We start from the raw sequence: 21,513 nt of genomic DNA, 5'->3' as shown, positions 1-21,513 counted from the left end.
ACAACATTCCACCAGCTTCTGAAAACTTTGCTGCGGCTCTTTGCATTCTTTTCTGTTTGGCAACTTTCTGCACAGAAAGGAGAGATGGAAGGGGGTGGGGGAAGGAGACACAGCAATTCTCCCTCAAACCACGCCAGAGCTCCTTTGCACGTCAGTTTTGATGGAAACCCTTAATTAGGTTAACGTAGTCACTGTCCTTCCCCAGATGGCTGGCCCTTCGCATTCCACTGCAGTCTAATTACAGCCATTCCTCAGCTGCCCACACAGCCGGCTGATTGCATTAAAGGAAGGATGCCCCTGAATATCTTTGATGGACTTTTTCTTCTTTTTCGTGTTAGCAAAGGCACTTAAATAATGCAGGCGGAGTCCGGGGAGAGAAGAAATCATCACGACACACTACTGAGGAAACGGGGGAAAAGCAATGTATAATTTGAGGAGAAAGGAACAGCGATAGCATTGATTTTAATTTAGGTAAAGATAAAGGTAAAGGACTGGAAGGACAGATCATGAAGCTGAGGCTCCAATACTTTGACCACCTCATGAGAAGAGAAGACTCCCTGGAAAAGACCCTGATGTTGGGAAAGATTGAGGGCACAAGGAGAAGGGGACGACAGAGGACGAGATGGTTGGACAGTGTTCTCGAAGCTACGAACATGAGTTTGACCAAACTGCGGGAGGCCGTGGAAGACAGGAGTGCCTGGCGTGCTCTGGTCCATGGGGTCACGAAGAGTCGGACACGACTAAACGACTAAACAACAACAACAACAAAGAACCCCTGACAGTTTAGTCCAGTCGCGGACGACTCTGGGGTTGCGGTGCTCATCTCGCTTTACTGGCTAAGGGAGGCGGCGTTTGTCCGGGTCATGTGGCCAACATGACTAAGCCGCCTCTGGCAAAACCAGAGCAGCCCGCGGAAACTCCGTTTACCTTCCCGCTGGAGCGGTACCTAGTTGCACTTTGACATGCTTTCAAACTGCTAGGTTGGCAGGGTTTAGGGGTAGCAAAATCACAGCCTGCAGGCCGTATTCCCCCCCCCCAATAAAAAAGATGCTCATATTTTTTTAATCACTCTTTTAAAAATATTAACCATTTCCAGGAGTTTCCAACTGTGAGTTTCCAACAAAACCCTTTGTACTGACTGCTTCCATATGTCCTGCACTGTGATGCTAAAAGTCCCCCAAGGCTTCTTCCACATAGTTCATTTCAAAAATGAAAAAACATACAAACATTACTCTTATCGGTTTCCTCATTGTGATACAATGCTATGATAGCCAAAGGTTTTTGTCCACAAACCCCTCCCCTTCAAAACTGTCATTCACACACACACACCACGTACCATAGAGTTGTAAATCAGAATGGGGCCAAATGGTCATCTAGTCCAACCCCCTGCAATGCAGTAATCACAGCTAAAGAATCGCTGACAGATGACCATCCAACCTCTGTTTCAAAAACTTCTGTGTGTACATATAGAATTTAAAATAATGTAGAATGACTGACAGGTGAGTCTTTTATTATTTTATTTACTTAAACAGTTATATACAGCTTGGCTATAATTGTCCGTAGAGGGAAGTGAGGGGCAGATGGGGCTCATCAACCTGGGAAGATAGCCCATCTTGGAGAAAGAAAACTCTGATCCTGAATCTCTGCAGCCTGGGATCTTGTAAGTGCAAGGAGAAAATGGAGGGGTGCACCTTTGGGGGTGAAGGAAACTGTTGGAAGGTTGCAGCACCTGCTGTGGCTGTAGAGACTGATCCAGGAGAGACATGTTTTGTTGCAGCTGGGGCAGATGAAGGCGTCTGGTTGTGCTGCTGCAGAGCTACCATGGTGTTTCTTTTTCCTGCACTCCTCCTAGTAGGCATCTCTCCTCTATTCACTGCTATGGGTGGATGACCTGTCTGTCTTTACGCAGGGTTGACATTGCCAGCCTTCACATGACATTCACAGACATCTTTGTAGCACAGAGTTGGCCTGCTAATGGGCCTGGCGCCTGAAGCCAGCTCCCCATAGAGCACATCCTTAGGGATCCTTCCTGCCATCTTCCATTCTGTGAACATGACCAAGCCTGTGTAGGCATTCCTGAGACAGGAGCGCGAACATGCTGGGAGTGTGGGCTTGGCAGAGCACATCTTTGTTTGAGACTCTGTCCTGTCATGTGCCACCTCACTTAACTAGCAACCCCTGGATTCTTTGGAAGAAGCTTGAAACCCATCCATCCATCCATTTTACTGCGCATTCATGATTATTTGTGCTCATGAGGACATTGGGACAGTTTTAAATGACTCTGCTTTCAATACTCTTCATGTTTCAGGGTGTACGTATGTGACAAATAGAAGCACTTTTAAAATGTTTATTTCTGCCCGGCTGGCAAAGAGTTAACCCACCTCCAGCCTGACTGGCATAGAACTCTGATGGGGGCGGGACTGTGCCAGGTTTGAAAGGAGGGAGAGTCGGTTTGGTCAGTTAGGAGGGAGAGGGAGGAAGGTGTGGTGTGATGTTATGTGGTGGCTTATATGAAGACAGTTAAGAGGCTAGGAAAACTTAAAGTTAAATGTTTGACTGAGTTTATTTTGTACAACTGGAACAAAGCTAATTAATAAATGACACGTTAAAGAATCACTTATGTTTTTAACACAATAAAACTTCATCTCTGTTTTTGCCAACAAGAGGTCCGTTTGTATTTTTCCAGCGAGGTACCAGGACTCACAGCCGTGGTGACTCAAGAGAGGGCCAAACTCACCTCAGGCAGGGAGGTGGTGGTTTGTGTCCTGAAGTTACACGGAGGAGGCTTAGAAGGGTAACCTGAGGTGCCAAGAAGTTGCCAGAGTGCCTAGGGCAAACTTCTACAGTGGGGGAATCCAACTGAGGGAGACCCTTTACAGGAGGCAAGAGGTTATTCCTGGGGGGACAGCCTAGAGTTTCTTAAGGTACCAGGCCACGTAGGCTGGAAGGCTCTCCTTACTTAGAAACCCATTAGGAAAAGGGGTTTATTTTTGAGGCGGCAGGAGAAGAGGGTGGGTGTTTTCCCCTCTGGATTCCTGTGTCGCAGTGATAGTAAGGTAGAGTGGGACCCGGGTCGTCACAACGTACTGCTTTGTTTCCAGAAATGCATGTCACATAACTTCTGAAACCATGTAACTTTTAATACCACAAATGTGGTTTTGTGTTTGTGTACGTTCTGTTTTTGTTGAGCTGTTGCTGTTGCTGTTGCTGTTGCTGTTGTTGTATACCTAAAGGAGTGTCTCCACTCCCATTGTACGGCCTGGACACTGAGGTCCAGCTCCTATGGCCTTCTGGCGGTTCCTTCCCTGCGAGATGTGAGGTTACAGGGAACCAGGCAGAGGGCCTTCTCGGTAGTGGCGCCCGCCGTGTGGAACGCCCTCCCATCAGATGTCAAAGGAATAAACAACTATCTGATGTTTAGAAGACATCTGAAGGCAGTCCTGTTTAGGGAAGTTTTTTAATGGCTGATGTTTTAATGTATTTTTAATCTCCTGTTCTAAGCCACGAGTGGTGATGTTGTTGTTGTTGTTGTTGTTGTGATGTTGTTGTGATGTTGTTGTTGTTGTTGTTGTTGTTGTTGTTGTTGTTGTTGTTCTTCTTCTTCTTCTTCTTCTTCTTCTTCTTCTTCTTCTTCTTCTTCTTCTTAATTATTATTTTATTTTTAATACCCTTCATCCACTCATTACAGGGTGGTTAACAATATAAAAATACAGAAATACATAGCATAATAACAAACAAAAACAATAACCCCACCACAGTTTAAAGAGCCATTGATTGTTTAATTAGTCAAAGGCCTGGGAGAAGAGGAATGTTTTTGTCTCGAGTCTAGAGATAATGTAACGAAGGCACCAGGCGAGCCTCCCTGAGGAGACCACCAAGCTATAGCACACGAGTTCCCTTCTAGACAGCAATATTATGGTAACACTGGAGAAGCACCGTAGAACAACTAATGCAGCGGAATTATGTGTGAATGTATAGGTCTCCCAGCAATATGCCTGTTGTGTCAATGGCACATTGCAGAATATACCTCAAAACACACGAAGGAGTGGCCATGATAAGTAAGGGCCCCAAGATAATTTAAGTGGGACAAGTACAAGATCAGTTCACATTCCTGCCAACATTTTTTGATGAAAGAAGCCTACCAGAAAGTCATGCTGGCCTCCACTGCATCTGGAGATGCAGTGTGGACCGGAGTAGCCTACTGAATGGTCGACCCAGCCTGTGCAGCTTTGGGAGATGCTGCGCGGACAAGACCTGCCTCCTCCTCCACCTCCTCCAGCACCACCAGAGACAAAAGTGCCATAGCGGAGGGAGCAAGAGGAGAGATGACACATGGGGTGAAGGTAACTTTTCCTTCCGTTTCATGATCCTGCAATCTAGTTTGAGCCAACTGACTCGCGCCAGAACTGAAAAAAGACCACCTTTTGGTCCAACGCTCTGGTGTGGCTGCCAAAACGGGCATCCGCGATTGGGATCAGAAGCTGGGACGGCCTCTGTCAATTTGGGATGTCCCGGTTAAATCGAGACACTTGAGAGGTATGAGTTCAGGGTGTAAATAGAGCTGGAATTTCAAGCAGCTTTGCCTGTTTGTGACGCCAGGATTCTAGAATGTTCTATTGGTCAGACGTTGCAGCATGTTTTAGAGATGCCTCATGGAAATCACTGAGCTCTTAGTACTTGGGTTATTTTGCCAACAGTGCAATGTTGGATATCAAGCTGCTCCAAACGCCGGCCGTGATAATTGATAATGGATCTGGGTCATGCAAAGCTGGGATCTCAGGTGAGTCTGAACCACGATCGCTTATTACATCTGTTGTTGGACACCTTAAACAGAACACGGAGGAATACTACATTGGGGAGAAGGCTTTCTCTAAGAATGGTGCTGTGTTGCTGAATTATCCTGTTGAGCGTGGCGTGATTACTTCTTGGGATGACATGGAGAGACTCTGGAAACACATCTATAAACAGGAGCTTAAAGTGAAAGCCAACGAGAGGCCTGTGCTGCTCTCTGAACCACCACTGAATCCACTGTTGAATCGGGAGAGAACAACAGAGATGATGTTTGAACACTTTCAGGTTCCAGCTTTGTACCTCTCGGTCCAAGCCACACTGGCTCTTTACGCGTCAGCACGCACGACTGGATTGGTGATGGACAGCGGAGATGGAGTAACTCATACTGTCCCCATCTATGAGGGATATTGCCTACCCCACGGAGTGTGCAGACTTGATGTGGCGGGGAGGGATATTACCAATTACCTCGCCAGCCTCCTTTTGGAAAACAGCCAGCCTTCCTTAAGCAGGTCCAATAAAATCATGGTGCGGAGCATCAAAGAGAAGTCCTGCTATGTGGCCTTGGATCCCAAGCAGGAAGCAGGAAGAAAAGCTGAGGTCTTCAAGCTGCCAGATGGAAGCACCATCACACTCAATCTCCACCTCTGCCAAGCACCAGAAATCCTTTTTGTGCCAAAGACCATTGGTGTTGAGGCGCTGGGCATCCAAGCCATGATCACCAACAGCATTAGAAAGTGTGACAGGGATATTTGCAGCCTCCTCTATGGGAACCTGGTCCTCTCAGGCGGATCATCACTTTTCCAGGGTCTAGATGAGAGGATTTATAAAGAGATAGAACACCAGGTCCCACAGGGGGTTCCGCTGCGAATCATAGCACCTCCAGATACAATGTGCGCTGCCTGGCTGGGAGGATCCATTCTAACTCACCTGGACTCTTTTGTACCCATGTGGATTACCAGCGAGGACTACCAAGAATTTGGTGCGGGTGCAATCCACCGAAAGTGCTTTTAAGAAGGGTGTATACTTATTATGATTATAAAGCTGATCTGCAAGATTGTAACTTTAATAAAAGTACAAAGTGTTCAATTCCCCAGTCTCTTTCTCTCTGTGTTTATGTGTGACCTTCATATTATAATTGTTTGTATTTTGTTCTGAAGGAGCTTTTGAGACAGAGAAAGGATAGATTTCAGTCATTGCTCTGAAAAAAAGCAGGTGGCATGAGTTTTCTTTTTCTTTTTAATTCTCCCAGCTTTCAGTTCTTTTGAATGAAAATCAAGATGGTGTTATAGGAATTTAGGGGGTCGGGTGACCCAGAAACAACTTGGTTCTGACCCAGGAAGAGTCCGAGAACCTGACAAGGAGACCAGTTTACGGGGCTCCTTGGCGGAGTAAAATGACAGGGACCACACCAGAGCGTCTAGAAAGCAAGGCAGTTTATTTCTAGTAAAAGAAAACTGTTGCAACAGGGTCCTTCCCTCACGCACAGGACGGAGCGAAGAACCCAGAACAAAGGGAGTTTCCAACTTTATATTCTTTCCCAATGTTACTCAATGACAAGGAAAGGGCGAGAGACAGTTAAGTAGAAAGCAATCAGGTAAGTACTAAGGTTTGATAGGTTTTTCGATGTGGGGACCTTAGCAGGACAATTGGGGTGATGGTCCTGATAATGAGTATGCATACGTTTTATTTGTTCACAGGACACCTGTGTTGAATAACTTGTTTTTCTTCACTGAGTTGTGTATTGGGGTCATTATTACTAGACAAGCTAGATGGCGCTGTGGTAAATGGGGTAGGAGGCAAGTTACATTTTAGCAATACAGACAGATACAAGTCTATAAGGAGTGAAACACTTAAAGTCTTGACGTTTCCAGTATAGGATACAGTATATAAAAGAATACACAGCTATAGCTTTCTTTTTATACATTCAATAACATAACTTTTCTATAAGACCATAGTTTTATTGGATCAGAAAAAGGATTTTAGGTCCCCAAGATCTTCTTTTTGGGAAGGAATGCTTTGACGTAGAGATTTAGCCAGGAGGGTGAAGGGTGGAAATACCAGTGTTGCGAGACCCTATTTACTTAAGGCATTGTTATGTGTGATTCTGGGGGAAGTTTGTGAAAGAGCTTAGGCGATAGCTATGCAAAAGAGGCGAGGCGTATTCCGGTGATGGTCTGGGGTCAAGCAGGGATCACCTATTGCGCAAGGGATAACACTGTCTTGACCTATGTTTCTGGCAAGGAAAAATGGCTCCTGTTAGGTCAAGGCATCGTTCTCCTCTCTGTATATTTGTGGACCCGTGGTTGTAGTGTATGGTGCGCACCCCTCTACAACAAGGGGAAGAGGGACGAATCCAATTTTTCAACAAATCTCCATTTTTTTGGCCTTTGTACCACCTTCCTTCACCTCTTTCTGGGCTCTGCCTTAACTCTTGCAATATTTGGTGTGCTTTTCCAGAGTTGGCAGCCTTGTGACACCACAGGCACTCTCTTATGACATCACCAGGGCCCTGCATTGTGACATCACTAGCTTTGGGATACTGCCGTCATGGCAACCCTGGGCTTTAACTCTTCCCTAAGGGTCTTGGGAAACTCTTCTCCTGCGGAGGTTCATCAAAAGAGAGGGATCACTACTGAGAATTTCTAGCACCATCTTCCAACTATGTTTTTAATGCCTGATTTTAAACTTTTTAATTGATAATTTTAATATTTATTGTAAAGCACTTAAAGCTTTTGCTTAAGTGCTATATAAATGTTGTTAAATAAAATGGGGGGGAACTACAGCTCTCAGCATCCTTTGTGATAAGGTGTAAAAGTTTAAATACACCCTTTCAGTTTTGGAGCGGCCACAAATTTCCAGCTCAGAGTTAAGCCTGCTTTAACTGCCATTTCCTCTGAGAGCCCCTCAGATATGTTTTTGCCTTTCTGAGGATTATATTTCCCAGGTTTCCTAAGGGGAGGGCAAAGTAAGCTGGGTAATGTATTGCTGAGAACCGAAGGGCTCTCTACCAGGAAATTTGTTTCATGGGGCCCCCTAAACTACAATTCCCAGAATTCATTGGGGGAAAGCAATGACAATTAAAACTGAGGAGGCGGTGGCTGCTCCCCGCCCCTTTTCAAAAGTTTTCGCTCGGCCCTTTGCCCTTCGTTTCCATAGAGATATGCAAATGTCACTCCGATTGGGGGGGGGAGGATTTCTCCCCCTGGCGCATAAATACCCTACCTCCCGCTCATTGTCGTCGTCGTCGTCATGGGAAACTATGAGGAGAAGGAGGTTGGAGAGGAGAAAGGTAACCGCCCCCTTGGCCAGACACTCTGCCCCTCACTTCCGCTTCTCTATGATTGGAAAGGGAAGGCGAAAAAGGTCGCTGCGAAAGCAGGCGGGGTGCGGCTCATAGAGCCGGACACGTCGGCCAGCCCCGCCTCTTCCGGTCCCAGCGGACGCCATTTTGTGTATGTGAGAGTGAGAGACGAGAAGGGAAACGCCGCTGCTGCCGCCGCCACCACCGCCTGGGAACCTCACCGCGGGCCCTTCGCTGCCGTCACCCGCCGCATTTCCCTCTTCGACCCTTCCCCTCCCCAGGCCCCCGCCCCGGCCCCTCCCTCGCCGCCGGGCGTCCAGCCATGCCCTCCTCGCCGCTCCGGGTGGCTGTGGTTTGCTCCAGCAACCAAAACCGCAGCATGGAGGCCCACAATATCCTCAGGTAAAGCAACTCTGGCCTGGGTAGGCCTCGCTCAACTACCTCCCCCTCTCCGATTCCGTTCTCTGTTTTCCCGTTTGAAGAGAGGTGGGGGAGGGGGTGTTTGACGCCACATTGGATTAGGGTGGGGCCTCATTCTCCTCTTCGTCACAGTGACGCCAGTTAACCCTTACAGTTACCCCCCCCCCAATTCTCTTGAAAGCGGGGGATCACGTCAAGGAAAGCTTCCACATCGGGTGGAATAATTTACGGCAAGGGGCTCCGTGACGTAGATCGAACTCCCAATTTTGTCAAGAAGCTGGGAGGTGGATTATTATTATTGTAGTTGTAGTTATTACATTTCTTAACTGCCCTTCCTTGTAAGGTCACGGGGCGAGTTCCAATAGTGTAAAGATGCCACTTTCAGATTCGGTACTGTTAATTGGCTTTAAAAGAGACTTATGCAAATTCATGGAGGAGAGTGGTGTCAATGACTGCTAGTTATGGCGGCTGTGGTCTGCCTCCATAGCTGGAGGCAGTAATGCTTCTGAATGCCAGTAGCAGGAGGGAAGAGTGTGCTCTTGTGCTCTGGCCCTGCTGGAGCGTTTCCCTTTGGGGCATCTGCTTGGACACAAGAACAGGGTGCTGGACTAATGGACCATTGGCCTGATCCAGCAGGCTTTCCTTATGTTATTATTTAGGTTTCTTACCTGCCATCCACCATAAAGTCATGGGCTTGGGTTGCTGCAGTGTAAACATGCAATACTGTACAGAAAATGTTTACAACACTGAACAATAATAAGAATAGAGCAGGGTCTTTTAAAACATATCTCTAAAAGGCCTGGATGAAGAGTACATTTATTCCATTTTATACCCCTGAAAGGCTCTCAAGACTGTCTTACGAAAATATTTTCACACGACAACAAAGCATTTTAAAATCTGGTATCAAGAATGGAAATAACACGAGGTTCCTGTGGTGGTGGGATTATTCCTTTCTTCATCCTGGTTTTTCCCTGGTGCTGTCCTTGAACCTCTGCCTAGCCGTATCTGATGTTCTCTGACACAAGGGGGTAGGGGCTGATCCGATCACAGTGGAGGCAAGTCTTGACTTCTGTTTATAAAAAAAATACTTACTCCACAATGTGCTGTGCAATACATAAACCAAAACTAAAACAGAACCGAAATACAGCAATCTGGCAAGTAGAACAAAACTGCTTTATGCTTATTTTGTGGAGTGGGCTTTATGTATCATGACAATCCCTTGGGAGAGTTTGAAAACAAGGCTGTTGCATTATAAGACTATGCAAATATTGAGGGGTGGGATTTCATAATTTTCATTGACATGATTTAATATATTTTTTATTACAGGGTTTTTATACTGCCCTTCAATAAAACTCATTTTATTTGAGGCTGGGGCAGCGTCACAGTTCTTGATAAGCTTTATGTAAAATGAGAGTGAGGGAAAGAGAAGAGATAGTGTTGATACAATCTTTAAAGGATGTGGCAGTTTCCTTTTCTGTCTCATTTTTACCTCCTCCTCGGATGCCAGCATGTGAATCTTGAAGTAAAGGAACTGCAACCTTATTGTGATTATAGATTCCCCTCCCCACTCTGGTTGAAGGGCTGCAGAAGGAAAAGATGCTGCTCTTGGACCCTTATTTGAGGGCTCTCTACTTGCTGTCATTCTCTTTTTTTCCCCACCCTTCAAATTCACTTAAAATTCCTAAGTAGGACTGATGTGTTTTCATCATGCCTTTTCCCACCCTACGGTCTTGTCATAAATATTATACCTATATTTTGTTTACAAATGTTCAACAATGCTCTAATAGTGAATTGTGAGGGTGATGTGTACCTGGATATATGTAGCTAAAAGAGGACAACTGAGAAATGGGAGGGAAGTATCTTTATGCTTGGGAGGAACCCTGACATTCTCAGGTGTGTAAACAGCCTAGAGAATCCATAGGAAAAGCAAGGGTGGAATAGAATGGAATGGAATATTCAGGAGGAGGGCAGCTTGACTGATTGGTTGTCAGCCACTCATGCCTAAGGGGTGAAGAGACACCACTTCATTTTGTTCTAAGTCGCACTTGTTATCTCCACAATCCTTACAACAACCCTTCGAGTTTGGTGAATATCATCACATTTTGAATTGCGTGAGCTGAGGAGGGGTGAGAGTGTCTTGCCTAAGGATCTCAGTGAGTGACTGAGTAGGTTCAAACCAAGGACTTTTCTTAGCACACGTTCTTAGCCATACTGTAACTCTGAACACTTCTGTCCTCCAAACACACAAACCTTACAAAATCAAAGTGTGGTCGCACCACACTCAAGCATTTCCAAACAGACACAAACACAAGCACCTGAGGGACACCCAGCAGCAAGCAACCTACCTGTGGGCTGAAGGCAAGATGTGTGTTTTCATGGGATAATTGCTTTGTTTTTGAGGAACACTACTGGAAATGCTTAATGATACGGAGCCTTGCTAGTCTGACTCATTAAGTACTACTCCCCAGACAATGTGGAAGTACCAGGGGTGGGGGAGCAACTCTCAACAAGGAACTGGCTGTAAGGCATTGATTCATGGGGCCATGTGATGCATATTTCTTAGCATTGTTAGCTTTGCTCTTAAGGATTAAGTGTTTAGAAGTTTTCACAGTTTACATATTAAAATATTTGGCCATATTCAGGTTTCATACAGTGGATGTGGTGAATGCAAGGGGACAGTTTACAAACCCCACACATACCCTGTACCTACTCCAGATTCTAGTTGGCACCAACGGACATGTGTCCCAGAGCCCAGTGTCTTAAATTTGATTGATTTACTCTCAAACAACTTGGTATCTTCGTCCATGCTTAACTACAACAGATGCCAATTAGAATTTTTGCTACTCCATGGGTAAGCATATATCCTCAACCTCGGCCCTCCAGATGTTTTTGAGACTACAATTCCCATCATCCTTGACCACTGGTCCTGCTAGCTAGGGATCATGGGAGTTGTAGGCCAAAAACATCTGGAGGGCCGAGGTTGAGGAAGCCTGGCATATATTAAATGGAGGGAGGGTATCTACCCTTTTGCTGCTTGAGCATTTGTGCAATAGTTTGTGCCTGGGTAGCTAATTAATATTATGTTTGTAGCTAATTAAGTAGGTACCGGTACCAATGAACATCTAAGACACTAATACAGTAGAAGAAAGAGTGATGTTTTATGTTTGAATAAATGACCCCAGAACTGATGGGATGGTCATGTGGTTTTGAGTGGCTCCAAATTGTAGGGTTGATAATATTCTGTTTATATATTCTGAAGTGTTTAAATCCCTCCAATCCTAAACTCCAGGTGAGTGCTGACATCTGTTGATGTTTAGGATAAGATCCTGATCTTTTGGAGAAATGTGGCTGAACCTCCTGTTTCCTCTTATCACATACCATTTCCTGTAAGGCCTCTTTGCTCCTGATGGGTGTCCTCATCAATTTACAAACCGTCTTGTCTTTTTGCTCCATCTTACCAGATTTGTTGATTATTGGCCGCCTCTGCATAGTGACTGTGTATTTGGCAGCTAGGATCCAAAAATGCTTTGGGATGAGCTTCCCCATATTAGTGCCACCTTCCAAAAGCCCCCTAAGATAGGTCTCCCTCTGGTATGAAAACTCTTATGAAGGGTAGCTGTTAAAAGGAAATATGGCTTCCCCTTGAAGCAGGTGGAGTTTGGATTTGGTGAGATAGAATGTGGAAGTTTTTGTCCACTGTTAGACCTACTAGTTCATTCTGTACAATGGCTGATACTACCACCAAGGGGTTGGCTTGTTCTATTGCCACCTACAGAAGACTCCTCTCCCTCTGTGGGGGTGCTACAGCCATCCCAGACTAGGATACAAGTATCTTAGCTAATATTTATGCTCAGCTGACCTCTGCTCCCTGTATTAGATGAGGCCAGACAGTTCTGTTCTGTAGAGACAGTTGAAGCTGGCTGCCCCCAGGCTTCCTGCTAGCTAGAGGATATCCCAGGAGACAAGCGCCAGGATTACCAGTGACTATCAGGAGGCACATATTTCACATTATTCATAAAGTGAAGGAAAAAATAAGTTTGAGTTCTTAGCGTTGCTTGCAAACAACATCCTCTGTATGCTTACTCAGAAGTCTCTGTTCAAGGGAGCTTTGTAATAGTCTGTCTATCTGCTCATGCAGAAAGTGTTAGTCATTTCTGGCCTGAAAGGAAAAACAAAAGCCAGTTTCTCTATAGCTTCCCTTGGGGCCTTGCTTAGACAACCGGACAGCGTACTGCTGATCACCATGGTTTAATGGGTCTGCTTAGGAATTACTGTTATAAAGTCCTCTTCAGACCACTTATCTGCCTTCATCTCCCCCCTCACTTTTCACCAAAGAACAGCTGCACAGTTCAAGCCAGTTATGGGTGTTAGGATGAGGGCGGGGTTTTCTCCTTGAAGAGGAAGCTGCCTCTTTCCGTGAGAGAGTGATTGCTTGTTTACCAGCACTAGCTGACTTTTTTCAGCCATTTGCTCACAGTACAGTAGGAAGTACCAGAATCCACCCCCCCACCCCCACCCCGTCCCCACTGCTTTTAGATGATAAGAACCTACAAAACACCAAAGGTCTATTTAGCAAGGGTCCTTCTGCCCTCAGTGACCAACCAGATGGCTCTGGGCAACTCGGATATAAGACGAGGGCATGTCTGTTCTCCAACAACTGGTGTTCAGAGATGCACTGTCTCTGAACCTGGAGGTTAACCAATCATAGTTAACCATTAATAACCTAATCTTCCATGAATTTTTAAAATTCCCTGTGGGCCTGCATTCAATCAGGCTGTTTACTCAGTGGGTACAGACTCAGACACTCACCATTTCCAGGTTCTAACCATAGCTTGGTGTGGTCTCTGAGTTGGGGCAACGCCTTTTGTTACACTTGAATCCTGCACTTTCTCCAAAAACTCAGTGAGACAATGTCCATTGTTCTCTCTGATCTCTTTTTTCCTTCACAACCTCTGTGAGGAAGGTTAGGCTGAATATATGACTGAGCCATAGTCACCCACACACAGTCAGATTTATGACTAGTTGTCTTGGTCCTAGTCCAACACTAATGATTCTTAACTATAGTTAGCTATAGTTAGCACTGTTCCTCAAACTGTGCAGTATATGATTGGCACAACACAGCAATACTTTGACAGGATCGGTTTGCCAGAAGAGGGTTGGTCTACATTGAACCCAAACTTGGGTTTTCCAGTTGTTGATTTGTATGAGAGATGGGCTGTACTGTATATTTCATTGTGGTGTCTAGTACTAAATGCAGCCTTGTAATTAAACCTTTATAAGCTACTGGCCTACACATCCCACCTCATTACTGGCCTACACATCCCAGCCTGCATTTCTCTGCTAGCCATAGAGAAAGGGGTGGCTCCTCCTTTGCTGACAATATGGAAACTCATGGTTCTAGCCTCTTGACAGTCTATGGAAAAGCTTTGTCTTCTGCTAAGTAGACTGACAGAAGAAAGATAGATTGCTCCATTACTCCTCTGCCAGCCCACTTGGATTTTGCACTGGGTACAGGGCAAGGGGCTCTTTTCTGTCTCTAACATGGAAATCAAGCAGGCTGCAGAAGGAGTGATGGAGCATTCCATTTCTTCTCCGCCTGCCAGTGTTTCCTCACCTGCATGGAATTCCTTGCTTCCTGTAGAGACCAGGCTTGTTACCGGTATTTTGTTCCACATCTTTCATGAAACCTAAATAGCCTTGAATCCAATTCCCTAGCTTTCAAGTGCCAGTAGATTGGGCTGCTTATATACTTCAATGAGAGGTGTGGGTTGATACTGGCTCCATCAGAATTCATAGCGATGAGTAGTTGTCACTTCACCCACCACCTACCTATCTGATTTGAGGACATCTGCTTTTCTTGCAGTCCAGATAAACATTAGAAGCACCTTCCATGAACAGGGTGTTCTGTGCTTTCTTAAACTGCTTCAAAGCAAAATGTAAGAGTTTTGTATAAGATGAATCATGTCCCAAAATTTCAGGCTGGTGCCCTTTTAAGCAGATGATGTAAGATTACTTAACATCAGAAGATTTCTATAAATGTCTTAAACTCCATTCTGGGTGGACGTGAGTAGGTTGTGTTTATTGCCACACTAGTTTCTCTACACTGGTATTGCAGGGATTTGTCACATCCCTATGCAGCAAGCTCTCACTTAAAATCCTGGTTATTGCTGTTGTACCTTCCAGCCTAATTTCTTTGCTTTAGTTTCTGTAGCTCCTTAATTTGTCAGATGCTTGAAGAAAGTGGGCTTGAATTATTGACTGTTTCTCATTCTTTTTTTAAAATCCTGCTCTGCCAAGGAAGATGGCATACATGGATATTCTCCCACTATTCCTCAGAACAACCCAGGCAGGTGGGTTAAGCTGGGATATTCTAACTGGCCACGGTTACCCAGCAAGTTTCATGATTGACTATGGAATTGTACCCAGATCACTCTGGTCATTTCCAACATGGACCACTAGGTGATCGCCTACAGTAGCTCAGAACATAATCAAGTTAGCTTTTAAATTGCCACAGCATTATTTTGAATGTTACTGCTGCAGACTAACTGGTGGCTCTTTTTTCCTTTTCTGATGTGTCTTCCAAATCCCAGCTTCTTCATTGGGCGAGAATCATTGGAGACCTGTGCAAATGCAAGGATATTTTTGCTCATAAATCTATCTTGTCTCACATGTACATGCACATAAACACCCCACACAAACATCTATTTACAAATGTATTGTTTAATAGACACTGCCTTGGTGAGCAAAGGGTAGGACTGTGCAGTCAGGAAAACCATTGGTGTAGGGAGTACACACATATCCAATGCCCCGTTGTTCCCAGTGTCTAGAAGGCAGTGGGTGTCCCCTTTCCCCCATCAAAATTTTCCCTGCTTTCTAATCCCTTCATTCCTCCCTTGGGATTTGTGTAGAGGCAGAGGTAGGGGGGTGTGTGTGTGTGAGAGAGAGAGAGAGTGCGCGTGCATGAGAGAGCAAGCAGGGAGTGAAGTGTGTGAGATGGAGGTGTAGGAAGAGTTATTGTGTAAATGGAGAATGCTTGTTTCCCACTCCAGCCTTGGTTGTTATTGGACCCTGCTTTCCTCCATGCTGTTTGGTTGCAATCCCCGCCCCCTTCAGTGGAATCCTGGTTTTCCTTTCGGACATGGAATTGGAGTACTCTGTGCACTTGGTAGCTACTTTTGATGTGAAGATTTTCTTCTGCACAGATGGACGACTGTCCAGGCATGAATTGCAGTCTTTGCTTCCTAGGAAGAAGGAATTTTTAAAAGGGCACTAAGTCATCTTGGTTGTCTTCAGCTCAAATTAAATTGTTGATTTCTCCTGAAACGGGGCCCTCAGCTTCAAATGCAGCAAGAGAGCAGCCAAGAAACTTGTGAACACACCCACAGGAGCCAAGGGGCCATGTATCTAAAAAGCAGATTGCTTCAAATGTAAAATTGGCGGGGGGTTGGGGAGGTGTAGTTTATAGCACAAAAAGGTCTTGCAGGAAGGAAAAGAGGTTGGCTGTTTTTCTCACAGCTAGGCTCATGGTTAGTGGAACTCTTCTATTAGGGGACAAAGCAGTGGGTGATGCGAAGGTGTTCTATGCTCTCCACCCACCTACACTCAGACAGGCCTGTCATCAAAGACATTGGTCTGCCTCTGATGTGTGGGAAGCCCTAAGTCAGGGGTGGGGTTGGTGGAAACCAATTTCAGCCCAAAGGCCACATTCCCTTTTGAGTAAACTTCCAAGGACCACATCATAGTGGTGGATGGGGCCAGAGGCACAAGTGGGCAAAATGACAAATGTAAACATTACCACTCTGCAGTGGGTTAGTTTCTGCAAACACTCACACATCCATTTCTGCCTTCCATCCTGAACACTGTGAGGCATTACCAGAGTTCAAGGATGCATCCCATACAGGCAAAAACACTCAAGGAAGGTGTGAAGCAGGGCCAATGAAGGATGTTGCCTGGGGAGAAGGTCCCTAGGGCTAGGCAGAGAGGCCCAACCTGAAGTTCCCCATCCTAAAGGAAGGTAAGCAGGATTCCTGCATTCCTGCATTGCAGATGACTCTTGTGGGTCCCTTCCAGCACTACAATTCTATGATTCTAGGGCAGCCACCCCCAAACTGCGGCCCTCCAGATGTTTTGGCCTACAACTCCCATGATCCCTAGCTAACAGGACTAGTGGTCGGGGAAGATGGGATTTGTAGTCCAAAACATCTGGAGGGCCGAAGTTTGGGGATGCCTGTTCTAGGGCATACAGTCATACCTCGGTTTAAGAACTCCTCGGTTTGAGTACTTTCAGTTTAAGTACTCCGCGGACCCATCTGGAACAGATTAATCCACTTTCCATTACTTTCAATGGGAAAGTTCACTTCAGGTTAAGTACGCTTCAGGTTAAGTACAGACTTCCAGAACCAATCGTGTACTTAAACCGAGGTACCACTGTACCAGATATGGAACATGGCGCCTATAAAGTCAGATTTCTAGGCAATTCAGTAACTTAAGTGCTATTTTGCAGATGTCTTTGCAGACAACTTCCATTGATCTCCCAAGCATCAATTGCTTTGTTAATTTCTCAGTGAATTTTGCAGATTGTTTCTCATGCATATCCTTTGCTATTCTTATGAAACCACCTAACCTTTGGTGTGTGGCTCCAGATTTGCAGTGTGCAATCTGCTACTCCTGGATAACACAGGCCTTCTAGTTAGTGGCGGCTGCTTAAAATCTAACACCAAAGGCGAAACATAATCAGATAAACTTTCTGCAATGTGTGTTTTCAGTTGCCGCAGCAGATGTCCATCTGTAAACCATTCTCGGTGAAGCCTGACTCATCTCTCACGTCCTATAATTAGTCCCATAATTTACATTTGGAATGAGACACAGTGTTCTCTCTGGATGGCATTCTCAGTTTGTAGAACAGGACTGCATTATGTCTTGTGGTGTGGTTATGAGTGTGAACGAGTGTGTGTTGTGTGGAGGGGGGAGCAAATGAGCCTTTCATGAGGAATGATTGTTCTCAGTTCTAGGTCGGTTGAATCAGTTTTGGATGTTGTGCTATAATAAACTCGGTTGGGATCTGGTGGATGAAGAGCACTGCTGGGCTTTGAGTGTGATCATCTGCTGTTGGGAGACGAGCAGTGACTGGTGCTTTGAGAGTCTTGATTTAGAGTTCAACCCCTGTAGCTCCGTTTCACTGGTCTCGATTCCTAACCCAGGGATTAATCACTGTAGTACAGAACTCTCTGGATGCTGCTGGACCCCAGCTCCCAACATCCCTGACCTTTGGCCTTTCTGGACTGTGGCTTTGTGAGTCCAGTAACATCTGGAAGGCACTACCGTGTTTCCCCCTTTTTAAGGCGTAGTCATAAAATAAGCCATAGCAGCATTTCTAAGCATTTGAGAAATATAAGCCGTACCCTGAAAATAAGCCATAGTGATAGGCGCTGTGCGGAATAGAGCACTGAGCTCCCCGAGTCAGCAGCAGCAACGCCGGCCGCAGCAGTGTTTGCTGAGTCCTTTCTTGCTTTTGGGACTTGGTTACTGTGCTGGCTTGGGATGGTGTGTGTGCAATTGCTGTTGCTGCTTCGTGTTTTTCAGCCAGATTCTCTGGGTTCTAAGCACTTTCCCCCGTTTGTTTGTGAAGCAGCACTCGGCTGCAGCCCTTGCCTCTCCCGGCGGCTGCATGAATGCTCGATCCCCAGGAGGCTGCAGTTGATCGCTATCTCCTTTTCCATTTCTTTTGTCTTTGAGCACCCGGCCCCACCCCCTCTCCCCTTCGTGGAATGAAGAACGGAGTTTTAGAAGCATTTCCTCATTATAAAAAAAGGTCAGGAACTTTTACTTTAACCTCAAAAATGGGATATTTCCTCTCTCTAAAAACAACTCTGACCTGAACACCAATAAAACGGGGGTAGATCACTTCCAGTTTATAAATCCGCAAGTAGATCGCAGTCTCCTGGAAGTTGGGCTCTATACTTTGGCTGATTGCAAGCCTTTGCATCTTTAAAAAACAAAAACCATGCGCTTCTCAGTCTTAATTTTCCTTTAATTCACCCCCCTATACCCTCCTCCAACCATTGCCTCCTTCCATTCCTTACCCCCCTCCCTCTCTCCCCACTTCCCTCACTCCTGTGCGATCTCATTTAGTCATATACTTGCTTTTTCTGTTGTGTTGTCTATTTTATATTTAATATTATTACCCTTTATGATGTTACTTTTTCCCTTGCGATAATTATTATTTTTTATCTTTAACTTTCCTTTCCATATTTTTCCATATATAACTCAACACTTTCCCATTCCTTCTTAACTCTTTGGATAGAGTGCCCCCCCCCTATTATTGTTGTTAATTTTACAATTCCTGGATTTTTTATGCTACAGGGCTATGGGGCTTCACTATTTGACCCCCCCCCCCCCAGGTTGGGATTTTTAAAATAGTTCTGTGGGTCCCAGGGCGCAGAATCACCCCCGATCCTTTCCTTTGTCTAAACAGACCTCTTCCCCCCTGACTTTGGAAGGCTGTGCTTCAAGGGTGATACCAGGGGTTTTTTAAGACCTGCACCTCTTAAGGATTGTTACGGTCCATAACTTCCATTGCTTTCTACAGGGTTGGGGGTTTAAAGCACTGCCACCCCACCCCACCCTGCAGGCGCTCGGAACTGGCAGCGCCAACAACGCGCCCAGCAGCGCGCAGAAGAGAGCACCGAGCGTCCTGAGCCAGTGGGTCCCAGTTGTACCAGCACTTTAAAAAAAAGACACCCCCTGAAAATAAGCCACTGCGTGTTTTTTTGAGGGAAAAAAGTTATAAGACGGTGTCTTAAAAAAGGGGAAACACGGTACGTTAGCTACCTTCTTGCTAGGCTAAAGGATGGAGTGAGGGAAGAGAAACAACCTCACTAAAATCTAGGGTTTTTATTGTCTTCCACCGCAGGGTGCATACTGTGGTACAGAAGATTCCCATAAGTCTCCACTACAAAGGGTTCAGTGGGGTAGACCTGGGTGATGAGCTTTGGAAATATGTTTACAGAAGATAGCTAAAATGCCTTCTTATGTAAAGAATGAAATTGCATTGTCCTGGCTGTTTGTTTGTTTGTTTGTTTGCGCTAAAGCAAAGAGGTATGAGATCAATCCCAATAGCATAGGGTCAGCAAGCAGAGTCATATAGGTGCTCATATTATGTATCAGTTGAATGCTGTGGTGCTATATTCCTGTTTGAAATGCCAGCTTCAGGAGAAATTAATATAGCAAAGGAAGGCAACGTTGCATTCCTGTCAAATGCTCCAGTTATGTTTTAACTGCTGTATAGTATATTTTCGAAGACAGTACTCTCAACTGCATTGGGAAATCCGCAATCCAGTCTCTTAAATGGCATTGGCTCTGCCTTTTTTTACTTGTTCTGCAGGAAAGGCAAACAACTAATTGAGACTTCACTTCACACCTTTTCCCTGAGGGCAGCCTCTGGCAAAGCAGAGGTAAATAGGGGATAAATGCTATTTTCAAAGATGATTGCCAAGCAGTTTGTTGACTTGGGGTGCTTCCAGTTGGGTGGATGTGTTGTGGGATCTGTGCTGCTCACATGTGCAGATTTTTCAGTGTCCATGTGACATTGTCAGCATCAAAACGCCAGCCTGTATTTTCTTCCATTTAACCCAGATTAGCCCTTTTGTGAAAAATCTGATGTTTTAAAAACAACCAATTGCCAGCGACCAATTTGTGTTATCTGAATAGCCTGTTAGGCTCCCATCTGGAATCATGTTTGGTCTCTGCTTCACTGGGTCTTGTTCAGTGCAAAAGATTTAAAAAGCAGCAGAGCTCTTTCACAACAGAAGTCTCTTGCTTTGCTTAGCAAAGTACTGCATGCCCACTGAGTTATAAAGACTAATGCTGTGTACACACACTGTATTTAAAGCACTCCCACTACAGCCTGGGAACTGTAGTTTATTCCTCCCTGAGCTACAGTTCCCAGCATCCTTAACAAGCTACAGTTCCCAGGATCGTGTGTGTGTGTGTGTGTGTGTGCATCCCAAGACACATGCTGGGGTATGTGCTGTAAATCAGGAACTCTTGAGCTGCCACTTGCTTGCCCAAGCCAGTATTCCAGTTTCCGGTAGCTGTCAGCTAGTATATTTTGAAATACTGCTTCTCAGGCAAAACTAAAGCAAGTCTCAGCAATTAAAAATTCAATGCACAATTCTGTATGTAAATTGCCACCAATAAAATGGGAGGGAGGGGAAGGGAGTAGAGGGCGAAAGGGGTTGGATGTGGGATCTGCTTGGCAGTGCCAGCAAAAAATGAGAGATAGGTTTTTACATTCTGTTGTGGGGTCAGGCTTATGTTTCCCTGTTGCTTCTCTTGTTGAGGGGGCAATTATGTATTATCCCAATGGTCCTTAGGCCCCTGCCATCTGCCAGAGTACTAAATGGCCTTCCTCTTGTGCCTGCAGATAGAAATATTTGTCTGGTTTGCTTGGCAGAGGCTTTGGGAGAGGATTTCCTCCTTTCTGGTCACTCATTGCTGCATCCAAACTAGGACATGGTTCTGCACATGCTCCCAGGACTAACTGTGAGCTATAACCAAGGTTGGTCCTAGGAGTTACAGCTTGTAGTTTTTCCTGGAGAGCAAAACCATAAGCCCAGGTTTGGATAACTCATTAAGCCTGGTTTGGACAACTCATTGGTGAGGAGCAGAGTAGCCAGTGTCTCTCTGAGAGCCTGCAATTGTGCTAAGCCAGGCACCCCCAACCTTCGGCCCTCCAGATGTTTTGGACTACAATTCCCATCATCCCTGACCACTGGTCCTGTTAGCTAAGGATCATGCGAGTTGTAGGCCAAAACATCTGGAGGGCTGCAGATTAGGGATGTCTGTGCTAAGCCATGGTTTTGGCCTAATGTCAACAATTGAACCGGGCGGTTGTTAGTGACACTGCTGCATTAAATTTAGAAGGTAGGCCCTAGTTTTTAAAGATTAATTGCCATGTATAATTCTTTATTTGGTCCAGGCCTAGGCAGATGTCATGTGGG

The 21,513-nt window shown here is 45.4% G+C and overlaps 2 protein-coding genes across 2 annotated transcripts in view; both read left to right on the top strand.

The window, feature by feature from the left end:
- Nucleotides 1–2,468: 2,468 nt before the first annotated feature.
- On the top strand, nt 2,469–5,879 carry LOC118086954 (actin-related protein T2-like). Its single transcript, XM_035119070.3, has one exon. The coding sequence runs from the start codon at nt 4,702–4,704 to the stop codon at nt 5,800–5,802; it is 1,101 nt and encodes a 366-aa protein (XP_034974961.1). The 5' UTR covers nt 2,469–4,701; the 3' UTR covers nt 5,803–5,879.
- A 2,362-nt stretch (nt 5,880–8,241) lies between these two features.
- Nucleotides 8,242–21,513, top strand: part of SSU72 (SSU72 homolog, RNA polymerase II CTD phosphatase) — a 46,404-nt gene continuing 33,132 nt past the window's right edge. Inside the window, exon 1 of the mRNA XM_035117738.3 lies at nt 8,242–8,494. Within this exon, the coding sequence (XP_034973629.1) occupies nt 8,415–8,494 (80 nt within the window). The 5' untranslated portion in view covers nt 8,242–8,414. The remainder of the gene's footprint in view (nt 8,495–21,513) is intronic.

This window comes from Zootoca vivipara, chromosome 6 (genome assembly GCF_965207765.1).
Source record: "Zootoca vivipara chromosome 6, rZooViv2.hap1.1, whole genome shotgun sequence".
Taxonomy (NCBI): Eukaryota; Metazoa; Chordata; class Lepidosauria; order Squamata; family Lacertidae; genus Zootoca; species Zootoca vivipara.
Note: the sequence above shows the minus strand (reverse complement) of the source record. Positions and strands in the feature narration are given on the sequence as shown.